Raw genomic sequence first — 24,969 nt, forward strand, 5'->3', positions numbered from 1 at the left:
AAGAAAACCATAAAGAAGGGAAAATAAATTTACAGTACTGTAGGTGTATTTATTGAAGAAAATCTGTGTAGAAATCAACCTGTATAGTTCAAATCCATGTTATTTAAGGGTCCACTCTTTATATGGTTATTATTTAAAATATCCTTTATGGGGATGTCTGGCTCCCTCAGTAAGTGGAGCACACAACTTTTGATCTTGGGGTTATGAGTCCGAGCCCCATGTTGGGTATTGAGATAATTTTTTTTGTATTGAGATAATTTAAAAACAAAATCTTTATGTTTCAAATATGAGTAATAATAATACAAATAAAAAGATACTACCTTAGACTTGAGTGAATCCTGTATCACAGTGATGCTTTTGAAGTATTGTTACCAACAAAGACATATTTAGATTTACTATAATGTAAGCTCCTGCATGGCAGGGATTTTTGTTTTGTTTACAGCTGCATTCCAGCACCAGCAGCTTTACTCTTCAAAACTTGTCACTGAATTTTCAGGTAGAAAGTCTTGTCCCATTTGAGTTTTACTTGACCATTTTTTCCTTGCTTACTCTGATGAAGGAGCTTTCAACTATCATTCTAAAAGACAGACAATAGTTGTTTAAAAAGGTTTGATGATCACTAAGTGCTATTAATCAATCTCCAAGTATTTACGAGGTAATTATGAGTAATGGTATTATAGTAGTCTTCCCTCTTATCCCCGAGGGATACATTTTAAGACCTCCAGTGGATGACTGAAACCACACATAGTACCAAACCCTATATATATCGTTTTTTCCAATAGGTACATAACCTGTGATAAAGCTTATTATATAAATTAGATCCAGTAAGAGATTAACACTAATAATAAAATGTAACAATTATATAATAAAAATTATGTGACTGTAGTTTCTGTCAAAATATCTTTTGTACTCACCATTGTGATGATGTAAGATGATAAAATACCTACATGATGAGATACAGTAAGGTAAATGACATAGGCCTTGTGACATAGACATAGTGTTAGGCTCCTTCTGACAATACCTTAGAAGGAGGATCATCTGCTCTGGGACAGATTGGGTAACTAAAATGTGGAAAGTGAAACTATGAACAAAGGACAATGGAGGGGGGGGCATGACTACTTTATTTTAACTTAGTAATATTAGATGTTTTAGTGAAATCCTTCTTACTAAAAGGAAACAGCTATTTAAGAATCCTAAAATCTGATTTGTGTCACAAATCAAGTTGCTGACAGCAATTAAGATGATACATTTCAATGTAGTCACTAAATGATTAATTCAGAGATTATGGAAGAAAACCTTTTTGTGTAATATTAGGATCTTATATTTTTTAACGATTTTATTTATTTATTTATTCATGAGAGACACAGAGAGGAAGAGAGGCAGAGACAGAGGCAGAGGGAGAAGCAGGCCCCCTGCAAGGGGCCCGATGCAGGACTCCATCCCGGACCCTGGGATTATGCCCTGAGCCAAAGGCAGATGCTCAACCGCTGAGCCACCCAGGTGTCCCCAATATTAGGATATTATTCTCAGATGAGAAATAATAGTTCAGCTTATATATGGCATGACTTAAAATTAAAACATATATTGTTCTAATGACAAAATAATAAGAGGGGTGCCTCGCTGGCTCAGTTGGTAGAGCATGCAACTCTTTATCTTGGGGTCATGAATTCAAGCCCCACATTGGGCATAGACTTCATTTTATTTATCTTTTAAAAAGATTTTATTTATTAGAGAGGGAGGGAGAGAGGGAGAGGAGAGAGAGAGAGAGAGAGAGAGAACACACACACGCATAAGTGTGGGGGAGGGGCACAGAGAGAAGGGGAAGCAGCCTCCCCTCTGAGGAGGGAACCTGACATGGGGCTCAATCCCAGGACCCTGAGATCATGACCTGAGACAAAACCAACAGTCAGACGCTTAACTGACTGAGCCGCCCAGGTGCCCCTAGAGTTTACTTAAAGAATACACACACACACACACACACACACACAGTTTTATATATATATATATATATAGAGTTTTTATATAAAGTTTATATATACAGTTTTTTATCTATATAAAGCTTATATATAATATATATGTAAAATGGTTAAAATGGTAAAAAAATATATGTATATATAATGGTTTAAAAATGGTTAAACTGTACTAATAAAATGGTCTTAAGTCTCTAGAATACTCTTAAAAGTAACTCTTTTAGAAGTTCTGTGTAGTATTGGCCTGTGTTTTTAAGGATTTTTTTTAAGAGAATTCATTTATTTAGATAGAGAGCAAGCTACGGGGCCGGGCGGGGGAGAGGGAGAAAATCTCAAGTGGACTCCCTGCTGAGCACGTAGCCTGACTTGGGGCTCCATCCTACAACCAATGAGATCATGATGTGAGCCGAAGCCAAAACCAAACGTCAGATGCTCAATTGACTAAGCCACCCAGGTTCCCCGTTTAAGGATTTGTTTTTAATGATTTATGGAGATTCTCAGTATAACTTCATTGGAGAATGCCCCATCTTTATATATAAAACTTGAGTACTAGTGTTTCCAGGCTGTACTAGCTACATTTCCATTTCTTTTTAAAATTATGTCATTGTGTAAAAAAAAAAATGTCATTGTTGACCATTTGATGTTCTTGAAACTAATGAAAATATACATTGTAATCTTTTGATTATAAATCATACATCACTTAGACTGGTTGAAAGTATGATTTTATTGTTTTGAGTCTGTTTAAAAATATAACATTGGTATGCTTTTGTATTAAGGAAATTTAGTAAGTGTATCTTTGTTTATAATGTTTTGCTTTGATGAAAGCTGCTTTTTAACTTGGAGTAATTGGTATATATTTTTATTTGTTAGATTGAATTCAGAATATCCATTTTGGTCTTAAAGAGCAGAAGTGTTCAAGGGTACCTCCCACCTACTTTAAGGATTTATTGGAGAAGAAAAGTGGGGTAAAAGGCTTTTTTTAGCTTCTGCCTAGGTAGGGTATTTCATAAACAAGTGAAATTTTATTAAATCATTGTTTTAAATGAAATTGCTGTTTAAAATTTTTGTTTTAGGATAGTGGAGACTACCCACTTACCATGGCTGGTCCTCAGTGGAAGAAGTTCAAATCCAGCTTTTGTGAATTCATTGGCGTATTAGTACGGCAATGTCAATATAGTATCATATATGATGAGTACATGATGGATACAGTTATTTCACTTCTTACAGGATTGTCTGACTCACAAGTCAGAGCATTTCGACATACGAGCACCCTGGCAGGTCAGTATTTAGAAATTTTTTATTTGCATATTTCCTTAGATTAGAGACGAAAATGATTTTCACTAAAAGAAATGAAATAATCATTACTCACTAATTAATTTTGCTTATGGAGTAATGACTAACAGGACACTATCCCCTGTCCCCCTGTGAATTACTGGGATTGGAATGATACTATCAGTTTTGATTCTGTGAAGGTATACTATAGTTAGTATATGGTGATTTTCTTATGTTATCTCCATTTGATTACTATGCCACAGAAAGGGAAAGAGGTGGATAGTAATGCATTGCATCTTGAAAGATGTTTTACCAAGGAGGATATTGATAGCAATTTAGGGGAAATCTTCAGTCATTTTGGATATGTAGTCCTCATGACCTTATTTTATCTCTAATATGAGCTGTCCCTCCTGGTTTGATGGTCCCTGCAGGATGATGTTTACTCTTTAACCACACCATAAAAATGGATTTTTCTGAATGTTTCTGAGTAACCTTAGACTGAGCTAAATTCTTTACTTTTTGAAATGAATTATGTTTTTAAGCCTCATATAGTTCTAGGACAGTGATTTTTGGTGTTGGTGTTTATAAAATCTTTTGGTTTCTCTTCTGTGCTAAAGGTAAAATTGTTGATACGTGATTACTGAATATGTACTGTTTGGTTTCAGCTTGATAAAATCAACTAGGCACTCAGTATTACAGTAGTATTATAAGCCTTAATGGTAGAATATATTGGTTTATAAAAAAAATTTTCATTCTCTAAGTGTGGGGATGTTTTTTCCTTGAGAATATTTTCCTTAAGAATTAAAGCTGTACTTTTGCTAAGTCCTCCATTTTCATAAAATAGATTATAGGTAATCTGGGGGAAGTGATTGGAGGAAAAAGTGCAGGCAGTCTTACTATAGGATTTTTGTTTTTAGATTGGAAGTCACAAAATATAAATGTGATCTTGTTCTATGAACTTACCATTTAATGTTAACTTGGTGGCTTAAAGTAAATTAAAATAAGTATGATGGCATAAGGTGAATAATTTTAGATCAGAATTACAAACTGGTTTGCTGAGGGAATGAAATAGCTCTGAAGAGAAAGTTGAGAAGCCCTTTTAAAGGGACCCAATAGCCACAAATTAAGATTTGGTTTTGTGTTGTTCTCTTATGCAATGAACCAGATCTGACATATAGTCTGGAGTAAACTAAAAAGGCGTAAAATGGTGAGATGTTTCAATTAGTTAAGTTTTAAATCACAGACAGTTTTGTCTCAGGATCAGGGGTTCGGTAACAGAAGGTCGGGATCTGGAGGAAGTGTAATAAAACGTACTTTATTGAGTGATACTTTTCTTTGTACGTTGACTTTTCATTTAGATCTATACTACATAATTTCACCATTGTCTTTATGCTGGCAATATAATAGAATAAAATTAAAGGAAATCAGTAACTGATGAAATTCATTTTTACATATTGTAGTTTGATATGAAACACTCAAGTTCCCTGTCCTTTTGGTAACCAAGATAGCTATGTGACTGCCGTAGGAACCAAAATTTACTGAGAAGGTGAATTATGATTTCTGACAAAGATCATTGTAGGGGACACATTTTAGAATAGTGGGATTTGAGCATAGTCAGAAGTCACATCAGTTTTGAATACTGCTTTAACTACTTATATGAACTGTGTAATCTCAAGGAAATTATTTACTTTTTTCTTTTTTTTCTTTAAGATTTTATTTATTCATTCATTAGAGACAGAGATGGGGGGTGGGGTGGGCAGAGGCCTAGGCAGAGGGAGAAGCTGACTCCGTGCAAGGAGCCTAATGTGGGACTCAGTCCCAGGATCACCCCTGAGCAAACACTCAACTGCTAAGCCACCCAGGCTTACCTCCCTTTTTTTAAAAAAAGATTTTATTTATATTAGCATGAATGAGGAGGAGGGGCAGAGGGAGAAGGAAGATTCCCCACTGAGCAGGGAGCCTGATGCAGGGCTCAATCCCAGACCCTGAGATCTTGACCCTAGCTGAAGGCAGGTGGTTAACCCACTGAGCCATCCAGGCTTCCCCTGAGGGAAATTTCTTAATCTCCATGAGTTTGTTTCCTCATGAATGGAGTGGAGATGATACATAACTTTGAGGGCTCTTTGTAAGGATTAGGAGGAGATAATCCACGAAAAATACTTAACATAGGTAACTGACAAAGTGAGTATTCGGTACACATTTGCTGTCATTTATTGTCATTTGTAGCAGCTGTATTTTTTTCTGTTAGAAGCAGAACAGCTCATCTTATTTCTCTTAATTTGAGATTAAATTGTAAATTTTTGCATCTGTGAGACTAATTTCAAAATTTTCCATTTAAAAATAGCTATGAAGTTGATGACTGCTTTGGTGAATGTGGCACTAAATCTTAGCATTAATATGGATAATACACAAAGACAGTATGAGGCAGAACGGAATAAAATGATTGGAAAACGAGCCAATGAGAGGCTAGAACTCCTGCTACAGAAGCGGAAAGAGGTAAACTTTTGTATTGAATATTTGAGCTGTTAATCCATGACCAATTTTGACCTTAGTTACATGTTTGCTAGTTCACCAGATAAATTTTTTGGAAAGATTTAAATTTACTATTTCAAGTTGTTTAAATATCTAGTTTTGTTGAGTATCCATGCCCACAATACCTTTTGTGAATATTTTCTTTCTGTGTAGACTAGGATTAAGAGTTCAGGGTTTTTGATAATGTCCTGGGCCAGTCAGAGAAGTTGTTTTAAGCCTTAGTATTATTCATCTCTGCCATGAAAATGTCTCTCCTAACTTCTTCCTTGAGCTTGGTGTCACAATGAATTCAGGTTTCACTTATGTGACACCACTTTGAAAAATAACTTATAGGCTATTTATGGTGTCTCAATTACTGCCCTTTTTTTGGTAGTATGGTGGCAGTTGATTAACATGACTGACCGCCAGATTTAACTTTGAATGAGGAAGACAGTTTTCATCCTTATGCTAAATAATACTAAATAAAAACATCTTTTTTAGAGGGGGGAGGGGCAGAGAGAATCTTTTCTAGTTTTTTAATTATTATTATTATTATTATTGGAGGGAAGAGAGCGAATCTTAAGCCGGTTCCACACTCAGCATGGAGCCTGATGCCGAACTCCCATCTAACAACCCTGAGATCATGACCTGAGCTGTAATTAGGAGTTGGAAGCTTAACCAACTGAGCCACTCGGGCAACCCCTAAAAAAAAAAATCTTCCAATGTTGTGTTTGTGACAAATTCCTTCATTAGTGACACAGTATTTTGCTGATATTGGTGATATTCATGTTTACTTCTAAAAGGTAGAATCTGATGTTTCAAAAATGTTAATAATGCATTTAAGGTAGTATTTGCCATGGTAATCCAGAAATTACTACTTGATTTTTGACATATTTGGGGTTGATAATAGCCATAATTTTTAGTTGGTTATTTCTGAGATAGTTTTTTAAATGCTCTGACTCAGCAAAAGCCTAAAAAATCTGTTCCATATTTCCCCCCTACCTAAATTCCTCATCTTTTTGATACAGTTTGAACTGAAGAATTGACCTTTTTTGCCTTTTAACTTAGTTAATAAATTTAATCGGATGATTTATTAGGTAAACATAATGCATGTCTTACACCTTGAAGTTATGGCGCAATTCTTACATATAAATTTAAGATTGTGAGCATAGAATGAGTGGATAAAGGTAAAAGGATTTTGAGATTAAAATTCCTGTGTAAATACAAGATATTGATACTTCTTTCTGGGTTAGAGTTAACTTTTTGATCACCTTGTACTTTGACTATTTGTGCTAATGAATATAAGAAGTGCATGCCCTTGTTAGCAATAATATACTCATGAAAAGAAAACATTTTTACAAAATTGCAGAATATAATCTAAGAGCTGTTTGATACTTTGTGAAAGATTTTTCTCCTAACTCTCAAACTCTGAAACAATTTTGTCTTAATTATCAAACTCTGAGTTGAAAATAATGGGAGTAGATAAGTAAGCCAAGATTTTGGAATGTTTACTTGATTATTTAAGGTGAGCCTTGTTTCCTTCAAAAGAATTTAGCAAGGGTAACTTTTAACCAAGTTACTTTACTAAAACCTCTTTTGTTCTTGAGCAGGCACAAAAGTTAACATTACTTTTCTTTTTCAGATGATAATGACCAAGATAATGAAGTATTGTTATGCTTTTATGATGAACATATATGTTATATAATAGATGAAATGTGTTGTAATAAATAACAGATTTTTATGTCCCTTTTTACATGGAAATTTGTGAGCCTTAGAAAAGGCTAATCTACCAGCTAAACGTTAAAAGCCAAGTCAAATATTCCAGGTATCAAGGAACTTTAGCTACCTGACCTACAACAGCTGTTAATATTTCTGTGTGGTTACTGTTGTCTAGTAGAATTAAGAATTAGACGTAATCACCAAAATACTGGAGAAACCTGTATTTGTACTTGTAATAACCTTTTGTATTACGTTATAATTGAAAAGAAATAATGTATTCTTTTCAGCTTCAGGAAAATCAAGATGAAATAGAAAATATGATGAATGCAATATTTAAGGGAGTGTTTGTACATAGATACCGGTAAGTCAGGACATTTTCCTATGTCATTCTTAATTCTAATCCGTTTTGGATACTTAATGGTTTAGGCAGGATAAAATAGTGGAAAGAGCACTGGAATAAGATCAGTGTTACAAGATAAGGTCTTCCACTGATTGAGATACTTTTGTCAGGTTATTTAACTGCTCTGAACTTGATGTTTCCTCTCTGAAAAATAGGGTAATATGCTTGACTTGCTGCCCAGCAGATGGAATCTACTGTAATTAGGAGCTAGGGCACAGAGTACTTAATTGCTTTTGGATGTACTATGTTAGAAAAACTATACATGATGGTTCTGGATTCTTCTCTGTCGTTTGCATGTTAGTGGGAAAGTTTGGATACATTTAAGTATTTTACTGTTTTGAATAAGCAGAGGAAAGAATTAGATAATCTTATCATTTCTGCTGTAACCGATTCTTTGAATGTCAGTGGTGGCATTTTTATTTCAACTTCTCCCTCACTTCTCAACTTGGCAGTTACTGAACTGAATCACTTCCTTTGTAATGTTCTTTGTTCCATTCTTACCTTTTTGTTTTCTATTATCACCATTTACCTTAGTCTATCCTCTCTCATTATCATACCTAGAGATTATTGAAGTTTTCCTAAAACATTCTTTTGTTGTGTTACCCTCTGCTTAAAAGTCTTAAATGATTTATCATTACCTACAAGATGAATTAAAAATAATTTAGTCTGATACTTTAAACCCAAATGAAGCTTGGCCTCAATGTTATGTGTGACGAATTCTCTTCTGGAAAATTATATTCTAACCAAATAATGTGCCTGCTGTCTTCTGAACACGGCTGCCCAGCAGGTGTGAGCAGAGGCTGAAATATGGCATAGTCTAAAAGATGGGGATCTCATTCTCTTCGTAATTTTATGTAATTTTAAATATTTATGTGATGATAATTATGCTTTACCAAGTTATCTGTAAGCATTCAGAGGTCATGCCTCAGTTCTACCTTTCAATCCCCAGTAATCTTGAAGATAGCTATGTTCATACTAGGTATGAAGTATTTGGCGTCTCTTGGATAAATCATTAATCCTGTTGTTATAGTGGGACTAATATACATAATTTTTCCTTCCTCCATACAGTGATGCAATAGCTGAAATTCGAGCTATTTGCATTGAAGAAATTGGCATTTGGATGAAAATGTATAGTGATGCTTTTCTAAATGACAGTTATTTAAAATATGTTGGCTGGACTATGCATGATAAGGTAAGATATGCCATTAAAGAATGTTACTATAGGTACATAGTCATGGCTATCTACAACTCTCATTCCTAATGAATTATCTGTGTATAGGTATACCTGGGACCACATTCCTATAGGCCTTACTCCTTTATTATTTTTTATCTGTTCCGTGAAAACATGATCTCCATCACATAAAGTCCCTAGATTTTTAAAAATCTTGGTAACTGATTTAGACTTGAGTCTTGAATTATTTTTTGTAGTGAAACAAACATTAGAATCATGCTGGTGTTAGTGGTTAGGCATTTTATTAGAGCAGTAAGAGGAGTGTTCTTAAAGTGTGAGTGCTATACACTTTTTTAAATGTTTCTATCTTTTCTTCTCTATTTATAAACATGTATCTTAGCCAGATTATAAATTACAACTTGGCCTCTGACATTTAAAAAAATTTTTTTGTTATTCTACCTTTTTCTTAGGCTGTCTCTTCACTAGCATTGAAGTTCTTTGCATATATCTTTTACAAATATTACTTTCTGTAAAGGAAAACGTAATGTGAACTATGCTACTGTCATTCACAATAGTATTGCTCTGAACAAATTTTCAAAAAATTTTCATTTGACCTACAGAATTAGTAACCCCAAAGGTATTTAGTATTAAATGTATGTATTGATTCCTATTTTTGTGTTATCCAAGATGAGAGGTTTTGAAAATGAGAGTTTTGAAGAGTTGTATATAGAACATTTAAAAATTTAAAGTAGAAGATATTATATATGTCTTGAATATTCAGGTTGAAAATATGTAGAGTTTTAATGAATTTTTCTTCTTTTGCTTCATTTAGCAAGGTGAGGTAAGACTCAAATGTCTCACTGCTCTACAAGGGCTTTATTATAACAAAGAACTTAATTCCAAACTGGAGCTTTTTACCAGTCGGTTCAAGGTTAGTATTAATTACTTTAAGTTTAAAATTTATCTGTTGTTTGTAAATATTTTTCTCTTACTTTTACTTTAAAAATCCTTTTTTTTGTCCTTAGGATAGAATTGTGTCTATGACCCTTGACAAAGAATATGATGTTGCAGTACAAGCAATAAAATTACTTACTCTTGTTTTACAGTAAGTATATACTTATTGCATATTGCTAATGTCCAAATATTTAAATAATACATTAGACTACATGGTTTAAATTTATCTGGTTCTAAATTTTAATAACTTAAGTCATGGAATTTGTACAGCTAGAAGTTTAATTTTCTCATGTAAGGTTGAGAAAATGGAAAGAGGGAACCATTAGAGTCAAGAATTTTAAGTGAGCTAGGAATTCATGTGTTCCCATTCTAATGGTCAGTTTCCTTTCCATCTCACTAACTTAGCTGCCTTTGAAATGAAATTAAGCACTTGAGTATATTAAATGCACTTATTATATTTTATCACACTTTTAGAAATTAGTATTTGCTGAAAATTTTCTGTAAACTGAATTCAAAACATTTTGTTAAATTAAAATGTAATGACGCAATTTTCTTTTTCCTTTTTAAAAAACTTACCATTTTAATTTTTTAAACTTTAAAAAATTTTTAAATTGAAATATAGTTGGCAAATAATAGTAAATTCATTTCAGGTGTACAACAGTGAATCAGTAATTATCTACATTATGAAATGCACACCACAATATGTATATAACAGTATTACTGACTATATTCCATATGATGTACTTTTCATTCTTGCTATTTAATTATTTTATAACTGGAAGTTTGTACCTCTTTACCTCTTAATTGCTTTACTCATTCCCCTACTCCCCTCCCCTTTGGTAATAGTGCATGAGACTTCCCTTTTCTCCACATTCTCGCCAACACTGTTATTTCTTGTAGTTTTGATACTAGCCATTCTGACTGGTGTGAAGTGATATCTCATTGTGGTTTTGATTTGCATTTTCTTAATGATTAGTGATGATCATCTTTTCATTTTTCTGTTGGTCATCTGTATGTCTTTGGGAAAATGTCTGTTCAAGTCCTCTGCTCAGTTTTTAACCAGATTTTTCTTTTTGATGTTGAGTTGTATGAGTTCTTTATAAATGAAAATAGTACAGAGGTTCCTCAAAAAACTAAATATAGAAATATCTTAGGATTCAGTAATTCCACTTCTGAGTATTTACCTGAAGACAATGGAGACACTAATTCGAACAGATACATGCACCCCCGTATTTATTGGAGCATTATTTACTATAGCCAAGACATAGAAGCAACATGAGTGCCCCATCAACAGATGGATAAAGATGTGCCATATGTATATTAATGGAATATTAGAAAAATTTAGTTTTAAATATATTTTAAGTGTAAAGTTTAGTGGCAATTTAGTGTGTTCACCTTCTTGTGAAGCCATCACCATTATCCATATCCAGAACTTTTTATCATCCCATACTAAACTTTTGTACCCATTAAACACTAACTCTCCATTCCTTCCTTCCTGATCAGCCTCTGATGACCACTGTTGTACTTTTTATCTCTATGAATCTGACAATTTTAGGTAATTTATATAAGTGTAATTTTATAGTATTCATCCTTTTGTATCAGGCTTATTTTACTTAGTATGTTCAGAGTTCATTTATGTTGTAGTATATGTATCACGTTTTCATTTACTTTTGAGGCTCACTAATATTCCATTGTATGTTTATACCACATTTTATTTACCCATTGATCTGTCAGTGGACATTGAGATTGTTAGCATGATCCAAATGACAATTTTGCCAAAGGATATTTTTTAAAACATAGCATGCTACTTTCTGACACTCGTGGAAAAATGCATCATGTAATAATAGCCAGTGAAGTTGTGATAAAAACTAATGAGTGATGGCTGTCCAGTATCATTTTAAGTTGTATTGTAAAACCATAGTAATTTTTAAATTTTGGTACTGGTGTGTGAATAGACTGTGATTACTAGCAGAGAATAAAGAATAGAGACAAATGCAAACCAATCCAGGAACCTAGTATAGGGTGAGGGTAGCATTTCCTATAAGAAAATAAATGGTTTTTTGACAGCTAGGTTCTATTTGGAGAAAAATTATTTTTTATTATTTTTTAAGATATTTATTTATGAGAGACAGAGAGAGGCAGAGACATAGGCAGAGGGAGAAGCAGGCTCCATGCAGGGAGCCCGATGTGGGACTTGAAGCTGGGACTCCAGGATCACGCCCTGAGCCGAAGGTAGACTCTCAAACGCTGAGCCACCCAGGCGTCCCATATTTGGGGAAAAATTAAATTGAATTCCCATTTCATCCCTTATACAAAAATAATTTCCAGATGGGTGACATATTTAAATGCAAGTAAATGAAACCATTAAAGTACTGGTGAAAACTTGGGGAAGATTAAACATTTTCATTTTATATGTAAAATGAGCAAGATCTCTCTGAACATGACATAAACCCTAGACATTAAAAATTTTTTTAACTACATAAAAATGAAAAATTTATAACATGAAATACCATAAACTCAAAAAACCAATGACAGATTGGTCAAAATATTTTTATCATAGGAGACAGTTTCAGTAAATCAATTTGAAGAATGGAAACCCAATACTAGTCAAAAGTTAGGGAACCAGGGATGCCTGGGTGGCTCAGTGGTTGAGCGTCTGCCTTTGGCTCAGGTGTTGATCCTAGGGTCCTGGACTCAAATCCTGCATCGGGAGCCTGCTTCTCCCGCTACCAATGTCTCTGCCTCTCTTTCTGTGTCTCTCATGAGTAAATGAATAAAATCTTAAAAATAATTTAGGAAACCAGAACATGGACAGGAAGAAAATAAAAACTGAGGGCAGTCCGGATGGCTCAGCGGTTTAGCGCTGCCTTCTGCCCAGGTTACAGGGCGTGATCTTGGAGTCCTATGTTAGGCTCCCTGCATGAAACCTGCTTCTCCCTCTGCTTGTGTCTCTGCCGATCTCTCTTTCTCTCTCTCTCTCTCTCTCTCTCTCTCTCTCTCTCTCTCTGTCTCTCATGAATAAATAAAATTAAAAAAACCCCTGAAACATGAAAAGATGTTTAGCTGCACTTTGAGACAGGTAGATTAAAATGAGATCTTTTTTTAATCTGTTGCTTGATAAAGATACAAAAGTGGCAATACACTGTGCTGTTGAAGCTGTACAAAAGCAAGTCATTAAGCACTGTGATGGGGAATTATAAATTGGTTATAACTTCTTTGGAGAAAAGTTTGGCAGTGTCTACATTCAAAATTTTAAATGCTCAACATTCTCTAACACAGCATTATTTTTGAAATAGAATTTTTAAAATAATCTAAATGATTATCTGTAGAGGAAGAAGCAAAATAATATGTAAGATAATAGGTATTTTGAGCAGTCTGAATTATTGGATTTTCTTTTTTAGTTAGGCCTAAAAATTATATATATATGTTATGAAAGTATTTAAAGAATTCTGAAATAAATAAGAACGTTATAATGTTCTACATGTATTTCTGTAGCTTCTTTTTCCTCCATAATACCCTGTGGACATCATTCCTTGTTCCTAATATTTTTGAAGGATAATAGACTCATTTATGTTGATTCAGCCATTATAAATACCTAATAAATGAAACTTGTCAAGAATATTCCTTCTCAGATAATTAAAATGAGTGAACTACTACACAAATAACTAGCTATACTTTAACTGATTTGATTTAGTATATGTATTTTCATTATAAAATGACACAAGTGGTTTTTCCAGTAACAATTCAGTATTGTACATAGTGTAATTTAAGTCAAAATGCTTTAGGAACTTGAAGTTTAACATTTTGGTTTTGTTTCTCTCAAAAAGAAGTAATATTTCCTTAGGCATCAGACTTTAGAGACCGTGAGCACAGCAGAAAACCAGAAAGGATCTGAGCTCCTCAACGAACCATCTAATATACTTCAGACTCTTTTTTCTGATGGTAGTCCTGTGGTTCTCAACTTATATATATTGCTAAAAATCTAGATTGTTTATTTCATAGCAGACTAAAAGCAAATCAGCAGGTAAAGAGGTGCCAGAGGGCAGGACCCTGAAAGCAGAGTCTATAAGGGAAGAACTCGACAAGGTTTACCCTGGGGTACTGCGGCTGATGAGCCTTAAAAATGACTTACTTACCAAGAACCTTTTATTTATTTTCTTTTTAAAAAATAAGATCGGGAAAATGAGCACTACATTTTAGGAAGATTTTTCCAGTGGTAGATCGTAATTAAAGGTCTTTGGCACTTAAATCTTAATTATTTCAAAAATCTATTTGCATTTCCTCATATGGTGTTGAGTACATGGTGAATGAAATATTCATCATTGTGAAATAATTGGGCTATTACCACAACATTAAAATGTACCATCTTCTTAATATTACTATGAAGTATATAGAGTGTTTTCTGTGATTATTAACTCTAAGCTCTCAGAATGCTACCACTTAATTTTTTTTACATTAGTTTATGTTGTTTTGTCTTCCTTTTTTTCTTTACCATCCTTGTCACATTATCACTTTTCTTCACCATGTATTTCTGTACATTTGTATTCACTCTAATTTTACCTCCCATTGATCTTAGGTGTTAATAAAATATTCAGCTCTTTTGTCAGGGCATGGTTTTAATGACAGATGATAATCAAATAAGGTCGATTTTTTTTCTTTTTTTAAAACACAAATTAGTATAAAGTGTACTATTTTTTTTAATGTATGAGCATGGATCATTGTATTCAATATCCTTAAAATTGAGTTGTCATTGAAACTGTTACTGTTTGTTTTTTTTTTTTTTTGTTTTTTTTTGTTTTTTTTTTAGGAGTAGTGAAGAAGTTCTTACTGCAGAAGATTGTGAAAATGTCTACCATTTGGTTTATTCAGCTCACCGGCCGGTAGCAGTAGCAGCTGGGGAATTTCTCTACAAAAAGTAAACCTATATTTTTGTTATTTTCTCTTTTTTTTTGGTTATTTTCTAAAGTATACTTTTATGACAGTAATTTATTATACCAAATTCAATACTAAAATATATATAGTTCATTTAAAAAAATTATTCAGTTCTGGTCAAATACAAACTTTCATATTATACTTATTTCCTTTAAAGGTTCAAATTCTCTAATTTTCTTGATCTGTAGAAGTTAAATATTTAATGGGAAATGTCTTTTAATAGTTAAAATATATAAAAACAAAATATATAAAACTATCTGTATATGATGTTGACTTTTTCCTAATTTTTCATTCTTTTCTCTAATGTCAGCTTCCAGTTATTGCCCCATTATATTATTTAGTCTTACGCCTGTTATTGCTTTGCTTTAGAAAATACTAAGATGTTTTGCTTCAAGTGTTTGATACAGTTTGACCTAAGAATCCCCAAAGTCCTACAGTCATTTTTACGTTGCTATAACACCTCAGATTAAGTAGTGTGGATAGCGGTGTGAATATCTGACCATAGAAAACATTCAACAAATGTTATGTAATGGCTTTTAAGAAGACTAGCTTGAGCCATGTGGACTAAACTATATCTTTGTAAGATTTTATTAAAATGCCTGTTTGAGAGGGGAAAGCATTTATTAGAAAAAGTACATGCTGTACAATGTTCATACTCCAGTTTTCTATTCACTGCTATCCAATGATAGTTTTTTGTTATTTATTAGGAAAAACCACCATGATACCCATAGAAAGAGGCTACTAAATTCAGACTTTGAGATAATTGTGCAAGGAGGATAGAAGAAAAATACATGTTCAGTTTTAAAGAGCTGAATATTTATGTAGATTTATGTGCATAAATGGTATGGGCTAGTGTGATACCTTTATAAAAGGAAATGGCCACCTAAGATGTGGTAATTTTTAAAAGAAGAATCCATAACTTCATAAAATTAACCTGAGAAGTTAATTTAAGAGGTCTTAGAAGTACCATTAAGTATAAAATAAAAAATGTTTATAGCAATTATTTACTTGGGTATCATGTTAGAGCATACTCTACCTACTCAGGTCCCATTTACTCTCCTTTGTTAGAAGCTTAAATAATGAATCCAAACAGTTTTTAAAATTAGGAAATATGATTTTTTTTGTTTTAAAAGTAATTATTTTCATTGATCATAGGCTCTTCAGTCGTAGAGATCCAGAGGAGGATGGAATGATGAAAAGAAGGGGACGACAAGGTCCAAATGCCAACCTTGTTAAGACATTGGTTTTTTTCTTTCTGGAAAGTGAGGTTAGTTGATGTTGTACATTTTATACTTAATGTTAAAAACAAATTGGAGAAGGAGTTGAAATGATGTATATCTGAAAATCTTCCATGTATCACAGTAAATCTTGGATATAGAATAGAGTTGTGCCCATTGCACAAAATAAAAAAAAAACTTCCTACTTTTAGTAAGATGTTCAAATAAAGGATTTATGTATAGTACCAAGAGTATGAATTTTGGAGTCAGAAAGACCTGGTTACCAACTGGGCTTCTCTAATTTATTATTTGTGTAACTGGTTTAGTTACTTAATTTTTCTAAGCCTCATTTTCCTTGTGGGTATTAATTTTTTAGGTAATACTGAGCTAATCCATGTAAAAATTCTTTTTATTTATTCATGTAAAACTCTTAATACTGACCTCGCACTTTTTTTCTTAGTATTTGGTACCAGCTTTATTATTTTTGTTATAGAAAGGGATTTAGATTTAGCATCTGCTCTTTTAGGTCTCCCTCAGATTGATAATCTGCCTGTTACCAGAATTTCAGAGGATATAACATACATTTTTGGCGTTCATATTATGTATTATTCAATTACATTTTAGGGTCTTTAGATTTTCTAATTTTTTCTGTATTAAGAAATACATTTGGTTTTTGCATATTGACTTCATCTTTAACTTTACTAAACTCCCTTATTTTAGTAAATTTTAAATAGATTCCTTGGGATTCTCTGTTATTTGCAGATAACAATAGGTTTACTTCTTCCTTTACTACATTTATGCCATTTTTCCCCTGGCCTTATTGAACTAGTTAGGATATCCAGTAAGATGTTGAATAGAAGTGGTGAGAGTAGACATCTTGGGATTGTTCCTGATCTTAAGGGGAAAAAATATCCAGTATTTATATATTCTGTTATTAGTTATAGGTTACATGTAGTTGTTTATGTTTAGGATGCTTCCTTCTACCCCTTTTGCTGAGTTTTATCATCCATCCAACAAGAATGGATGTTGAATTCTCTCCAGTGCTTTTTCTGAAATGATTATTTTATTGTATCTTTCATTATGTTACTGTTTGAATTATGTTGATTGGTTTTTTGAATGTTGAACCAACCTTGAATTCCTAGCATAAAACCTAATTAGTCATGATCTATTTATTTTCCTTTTTATATATTGCTGGTATCACTTTGCTAGTTTTTTGAGGATATTCCCTATTCCCTCTATGTTCATGTTAGATGTTGGCCTATGTATTTTTTTTATTTGTAATGTCTTTGATAGGTTTTGGTATCATTGTAATGATAGTCCCCTCAAGTTGGGAAGCTGTAGGGTCTGTTAAGCTTCACAAAGCGAAGAGAAATAATATGCTTTATGTTGAACTGATAAGTAAACATTTTTTATGTTAAAGTACCCATTATCATTCCCATTATATTAAATTCATAGTATATGAATTGGTTAACTGAATGTGGTTAACTTATATAATATTACATCCAAATAGGTACTAAATATACATGCATATACTCTTTTCAGAATTAATTTTATTAGCTTTTGTAACTGTTATGACAACTGTTTAATGATACTACCTAACTAGGTTTACTTAGCAAGCTCAGGCAGATTCTTTGTCCTTTTGTTTATTTGACTTCATAAACCAGATAGCTGTTTGAGTTTGTACATGGTGCCAACAAAGCTTCCATTCTTTTGAGTTTAGACTAGTAAGCTATTTGTCTAAGAGTACATTGCTCTTTTTAAACTTTAGTTGCATGAGCATGCAGCATACCTTGTGGATAGCATGTGGGACTGTGCTACCGAGCTACTGAAAGACTGGGAATGTATGAATAGCTTGTTGCTGGAGGAGCCACTTAGTGGAGAAGAAGGTAAGTGGGTGTTTAATTACGGTATTTTTTGTTGTCTAGTCGGTTTTGAAAATAGATTTTACTTATTCCATTTGTTTAACTTTATTATTTTTTTATAAATTTTTTTTTAAATTTTATTTATTTATGATAGTCACACACAGAGAGAGAGAGAGGCAGAGACACAGGCAGAGGGAGAAGCAGGCTCCATGCACCGGGAGCCCAATGTGGGATTCGATCCCGGGTCTCCAGGATCGCGCCCTGGGCCAAAGACAGGCGCTAAACCGCTGCGCCACCCAGGGATCCCCATTTGTTTAACTTTAATAGTAAAATGTAATTGAGTGCTTGCTTCAGCAGCACATATACTAAAAAGTAATTGAGAGGCACCCGGGTGGCTCACTCGGGCGTCTGACTCTTGATTTTAGCTTGGGTCATGATCTCAGGGTCATGAGATTGGGCACTGCGCTGGGCACAGAATCTGCTTGAGATTCTCACCCGCTCCCTTTCTCTCTGCCCCTCCCCTGCTTGGGTGTTCTCTCTCTAAATAAATAAATCTTTTAAAAAAGTAATTGAAAATCTTTGTGAATAATTGTGTTTTCAAATTTTGTACATGAATATTATAAAGAAAGATGTAGTTGCTATCAACATCGAATTAAATTTTTTTTTCGATATATGTGTTCATACTTTCTTTGGGTAAATGGAGGACCAATGGTACACAGATTTGTACTGTTGAGTAAAGTTTAACTAGTTCTCATCCTTTCTGTGATACAGTAATGGGATTTTCTTTATTACATTTGGTCAGTTTCTATCAAAGACAAAAGGATTGTTATGTAATACTTACAAGTGGCGTATAGGGAAAAGATAGGTTAATTCTTTATGATTTTTTTTCAGCACTAACAGACAGACAAGAGAGTGCTCTGATTGAAATAATGCTTTGTACCATTAGACAAGCAGCTGAATGTCATCCTCCTGTGGGAAGAGGGACAGGAAAAAGGGTATGTTGGTATAGTTTCAGTATTCTAAAATATGTTTCTCCTTTTTTGATACCATTTAAAATATTCTTGGTTGTTAACTATAGAGCCAAGTATTTGAATCTTATGTTTTGATTTTCAAAACAAAATCTTTACTAATACATATGTGTTAGAAGTAAATTTTAAAGCATTAGCAATTTGGGAAATATGAGTTCCTTCTATGAGATACTTTGTTACTACAGGAGATAAAGTGACTGTCTTGTATTTTGCTTTATAGATTTGATTTTTTTCTTTTAATAAAAATTAGACATTAAAACAATCTTTCATTAAAATGAAGAAATCCATATTTCTTTGGATTATATTGTAGTGCATCACTGCAAAGTTCACATATAATTGCATTATAGACTAAAAATCCACAGCCTTTTAAACTTTTTTGATCACGAGGCCCAAAAATACATGTTTTGTTACATATATAACATGTATAACTGAGACAAAACTTGTTCAAACAATACAGTATGTGACAATTCTGTTTTCTGTTTTTTTTTCTTCTTTTTCTAATTGATGGTAGAATTCATGCTATCATGAGTGAATTCGTGTTGAATTCATAACCCATGGATCATGGCCCACACTTAAGAGTAGGCTGAAATGCTACTTAATCCCATTATTATATAAGCTTCTAAACTACACTTCCTAACTGCTCTTTGTCTAATGGTAGATTTGATTAGTCTAATTGAGTATTGATCTTGCCTCTAGAAATATTCATAGTTTTTTGTTATTATTTTAGGTGGTTTTTAAAAAAATATTGTGCAAGTTACTCTCTGTCATTCTTGGGTTTCAAGTTTTATAGTAAAAATTTTAGTATCTACCATTTAAAATGTAGTTTCATTACTTACTTTGTATGTCTTAGCTTAAACTTGGAGCACCTACCAATGTTAATAGGTTTAATAAATACTTGAAAGCATTCTTGTGTTACTTCAGGTGCTGACAGCAAAGGAGAAGAAGACCCAGTTGGATGACAGGACAAAAATCACTGAACTTTTTGCTGTGGCCCTTCCTCAGTTATTAGCTAAGGTAAGTTTGTATAATAGAGTATTTGCAAGAAATTGCAGGTTTTGTTTGGAAATGTCAAACGTTTTTATCATGTTTACTTAACATTATTGTGATTTTTTTTCAGTATTGTGATATTTTGACATGATTTTTTTTTTTTATTTCAAAGTACTCCGTAGATGCAGAAAAGGTGACTAACTTGTTGCAGTTGCCTCAGTATTTTGATTTGGAAATATATACCACTGGACGATTAGAAAAGGTACAGTGTTTTCTCTGTATAAAAACACCTTGAAGAAAAACTAACAGTTTAGTTCATCTTATAACCCTGTTTGTGTATATTTTTGGAACTTCTAATGTTAAAGGAAACTACTACATTTTATATATCTTCTTCATTTTTTATAAGTTGGATTTGTAGTGAGGCTTCCCTCTGATTCATGGTATAGCCATGCTCTCATTCCTAGCCAGTATGTGACTATATCTGAGAGATTTATGGAGATTGAAGTTAGATAACTGGCTAATAACAGTTAAAAAACAAAAACAGGTAATGTTTATTGAGTACTTTTACTATGTTCCAGCAACTATTATAAGTTCTTTGTATTAACATTCTCAACAAAGCCCTATGAGGTAGGTAATATTATTCCCATTAAAGCTGAGAATATAAGTATGGGTGGGTCAGTTTATTTATGACAAGTAGGAAAACACATCAAAATATATGCCCTACTTGTTGTAGAGTTACTATTTTTTAAGCTTTTCGCTGCAATAGTGTAGTCTTTCTGTCCCTATCATGTAGCTTAGTTTTTTTAATGAAAAATAACTTTGATTTTGCAGCATTTGGATGCCTTATTACGACAGATCCGGAATATCGTAGAGAAGCACACAGATACAGATGTTTTGGAAGCATGTTCTAAAACTTACCATGCACTCTGTAATGAAGAGTTCACAATCTTCAACAGGGTAGATATTTCAAGAAGTCAACTGATAGATGAGTTGGCAGATAAATTTAACCGGCTTCTTGAAGATTTTCTGCAAGAGGTATATATTACAAGTATTTTGTCAGTTGGGTCCCTCTCCTTCAGTAACTGAATTAGTCACACCAGTCCTGGTGATAGTCCCAGCAGTATGTTGAAAAATTTCAGACTTTGTCTTTGATTCATCATGCTACTGTTAATCCTCCACCAAAATGGTAAGGTGGTAAGAATCTGTGACTTGGAGAAGTTGAAAGGGAAACTGATACCCGTTTCCCTCTGTCTTTTTCAATTTTAAAGAAATTTCAGAAGTTACCAGGGTTTAGCTGGACTAGAGACTGTTAGGCAACATGGTATAAATGGAACAGAAAAGGAGAGCTCGACTATAACCATATAGCTTCAAAAAGTAGGCTGTTTCCTAGTGTTTTGGCAGTGTTAGTAAGGAAAGGTAATTAATGATCTTTCATACTGTAAAGCCTTGATAAATTGCTGTTATAGTCCCTGTTGATTTTGGGGTTTCCGATGTTCTATTTCCAAAGAAAGTATAGCATTCAAAAACGCTTCTAGGATTCTTTTAAACTTTTATCTTTTCTGGAAATATGTACTAAAAACAATTTAATTGACGTGTATAAAGTCAAATCATAATTCTCATATCACTGCATTTACCCTTTTCCACATCAATTTTGTCATTAATGTTGCAGAAGTCATATGGGCTTTGTAATTTTTCAGTTTTCTTGTTTAACACCTATTTCTGTAGCTTTCTTCTTTTTTCTTTTTTTTTCTTTCTTTTGTGTGTGTAACATTCCATGCTTAATAAGTTTTGCTTAACTGGAGGTTTGTGCAAATAAGTTAATGGACAGCGATCACTTTCTTAAAAAATTTAATGGCCCTACTCTTGGCTATATATGATTTTGATTAGTATAAGTTAATTTAAAATCAAGCGATGGCTTAAGTTTAATTATGTTGAAAAATCAAAGTTTAGAAATAAGCATTTTTTGGGAGACTTGGGGTTTAGTACAGTATGTTTGATAGTGTTTAAAAAATTTATGTTTCATGCAGTAAGACTCATAGAATTTTCAAAAATCTAAGTTACTCTCAATTGGAAAATCGATACCTGGGGATCGGTGGCTCAGCGGTTCAGCTCCTGCCTTCGGCCTAGGGCATGATGCTGGAGTCCCAGGATTGAGTCCCACATCAGGCTACGTGCATGGAACTCTGCCTGTGTCTCTGCCTGCACCTCTGCGTGCGTGCGTGCGTGTGTGTGCGCGTGTGTGTGTCATGAATAAATAAATAAAATCTTAAAAAAAGAAAATTGATACCCAGAAAGGACTACCACATATCTAGTCTTTATTCAAAAGGTTTTTTCCAGATTGTTATTGGTCTGGTATATCTTTGTTGAGCACTATTTTGTTCATTTAGGTTTTATCTTTTAGGTCTTTATGATCTCTCACTTGTCCTTTACTATGTTTTTCTGTATTGTCCTAATGCATTTTTTACTATGAAAGAGTAAATGTCTTCATAGGTTAGTGTCAGGATTACTTACCTTAAGGGAGAGAGGAGATTGTCATTCAGTGTTTCTCTCTTGGGAATAATGTACCCTTGATAACAACTCTGTTGACTCATTACTTGGGCCATATTGCTTTAAATTTGGACAGATCTAGGTATTGAATGGCAAAGTTAATTTGTGGTGTTAAGTGATTCTTCTCAAGGTGGTATCATCAATGTGATAGCCTAAGATTTTTCACTTTGGTGGTTATTGAGATTTAATATTGTATATAATTAATTTTCATAGGGCGAAGAACCTGATGAAGATGATGCATATCAGGTATTGTCAACATTGAAGAGAATCACTGCTTTTCATAAGTAAGTTCAATTTTAATGTTTCTGATTCATTGCATGTTTTAGGGTTATAATATTATCAGATTCTGGTAGATTTCTTGTGCTTTTATGTAAAAAGTAGTTGATGGAGTCATTTTTGAATTGGGGAATAATTGACAAATTATCAACCAGCATACTTTTTTAAAAATACAATTTTGTTGTTATGGGTGCATGTTAGAGTTTGCTGTATTTACTTTGATAGCATTTTGTTGACATTCAAGTCCAGAATAAAAGTGATTAAGCTTAACTTTTAAATATAACTTATTCTTTTTTTTACAGTGCCCATGATCTTTCAAAGTGGGATTTGTTTGCTTGTAATTACAAACTTCTGAAAACCGGAATTGAAAATGGAGACATGCCTGAGCAGGTTTTTATTTATTTTCAAGTTACATATTTAACTTTGAGAATGAAGACTTGTGACTTTTTAATTTTAACTGCATTCTCTTGCTTCTTTTTACAGATTGTTATTCATGCACTGCAGTGTACTCACTATGTAATCCTTTGGCAGCTTGCAAAGATCACTGAAAGCAGCTCTACGAAGGTTTGTGGTGGTCCTGTGGAGTTCTTTTTACATTAAATATCATTAACATTTTTCTGCAAACTCTTAATAAGATCGATTATTTCAGTAAAGTCTTGCTTATTTCTAAATTACCATTTAGACATGTGTACCATTAGAAAGTTTTGTTTGTAGTTTGATGTATATTCAATGAAAGAACATTAATGTATATTTCAAGGTATGATTTTAAATTTAAAAAATTTCGCATTTTAAGGTGGCATAATTAATGTATTTCCATATACTGAAAAGTATTGAGAACATAATAGAAATATAGATTTTGTAAATTATGATGAAGGGCTTTTGAAACGAGCATACAAGGGATGCCTGGGTGGCTCAATGGTTGAGCGTCTGCTGTTGTCTCAGGACATGATCCCAGGGTATTAGGATCGAGTCCGCATTGGGCTCCCTTCAGGGAGCCTGTGTCTCTGCCTCTTTTCCTGTCTCTCATGAATAAATAAATAAAATATTAAAAAAATAAGGATATAGCTATTGGATTATATAAATGGATGATAACAAGACAGCTACCTCTAGATCTGCATATGCCCAGTTTGTTTTAGAATCAGTTTTCATACCCAGGATCTTTCTATTGATGTTCCAGATTAACTGTAAATCATTTTCTAGTTGAATATAATATGCCAGCTCTTAGGTAATAGAATTTTCAGAATTTTGTCCATAATGGTAGTCTTTAATGTTTTTAGTAATTGAACTAAACAGTACTGCCCTTTTCATTTGTAACTGAGCCACCCACGTGTCCCTTGCCTTTTTCATTTGGAAACTGGAAACTTAAACATTGTATTTGTAGTAGATGTAGCCTTAAGTATTATTTGGGTACATTTTTGTAAATATTATGCAATATATAGGAGATAGAGAATTAGTTCATACCTTTTTTCCTCAAAAACAATTGTTTTGATAAATTTTCTTTTGTGTAAAAATCACAGAATAATTTTAAATGCTTAGAATTTCCCTGAGCTTTTAAAGTGGAAGATACCATTATATCCACAAATGGGTATTTTCCCTTGAAAAAGTAATTCAGTATAGTTGTTAGTGTTTTTTTTCCTTGTCAAACACCCAAGAAATTTATTTGACTCAATATCAAGCTTATAGTAGGAACAACAACCATATTAGCATATATGATTGCTCATCTAAGTCAGAAGCATTGAATTAATTAAAATAGGAAAAAAGATTAAATTTTGAGTAGAGGGAAAGGGGTAAAAATGTCACTAAATACAAAATTATTCTCAAGCTTGTTTGTTTTCTTTACCAAATAAATCAAGTTAAACTTATTTTTAGGAAAAGATTTATCTTTTTAATATAAGTTTACAAGACATTAAAATTTTTAACTGCGAGTAATACCACCAAACTGACTTTTGTCCATCTCTATTTTCAAAAAGTACAACTGGTATTCTTTAAGAAATGAAAGATGCTATCTCTTTTATTAATTAATTTCTTCCGTTCATCAATTGGCTACCCTTCACATTACAAAATGAGGATGGAGCATTAATCTTTACTCTTTAAGCATTCTGAGCTAGTAGATCTATTAAAGA

At 33.0% G+C, this 24,969-nt stretch overlaps 1 protein-coding gene across 10 annotated transcripts in view; it reads left to right on the forward strand.

Moving 5' to 3' along the window:
* STAG2 (stromal antigen 2) overlaps positions 1-24,969 on the forward strand; it is a 136,475-nt gene that overhangs the window by 79,318 nt on the left and 32,188 nt on the right. For all 10 annotated transcript variants that reach the window (XM_041740544.1, XM_041740541.1, XM_041740537.1 and 7 more), the window contains 16 exons: positions 3,044-3,248; positions 5,587-5,738; positions 7,760-7,833; positions 8,941-9,064; positions 9,876-9,974; positions 10,069-10,148; positions 14,805-14,912; positions 16,085-16,196; positions 17,915-18,032; positions 18,900-19,003; positions 19,958-20,050; positions 20,196-20,285; positions 20,855-21,058; positions 22,784-22,854; positions 23,149-23,236; positions 23,330-23,410. In XM_041740544.1, coding sequence (XP_041596478.1) covers positions 3,044-3,248; positions 5,587-5,738; positions 7,760-7,833; positions 8,941-9,064; positions 9,876-9,974; positions 10,069-10,148; positions 14,805-14,912; positions 16,085-16,196; positions 17,915-18,032; positions 18,900-19,003; positions 19,958-20,050; positions 20,196-20,285; positions 20,855-21,058; positions 22,784-22,854; positions 23,149-23,236; positions 23,330-23,410 — 1,803 coding nt within the window. The remainder of the gene's footprint in view (positions 1-3,043; positions 3,249-5,586; positions 5,739-7,759; positions 7,834-8,940; positions 9,065-9,875; positions 9,975-10,068; positions 10,149-14,804; positions 14,913-16,084; positions 16,197-17,914; positions 18,033-18,899; positions 19,004-19,957; positions 20,051-20,195; positions 20,286-20,854; positions 21,059-22,783; positions 22,855-23,148; positions 23,237-23,329; positions 23,411-24,969) is intronic.

This window comes from Vulpes lagopus, chromosome X (genome assembly GCF_018345385.1).
Source record: "Vulpes lagopus strain Blue_001 chromosome X, ASM1834538v1, whole genome shotgun sequence".
Classification (NCBI taxonomy): Eukaryota; Metazoa; Chordata; class Mammalia; order Carnivora; family Canidae; genus Vulpes; species Vulpes lagopus.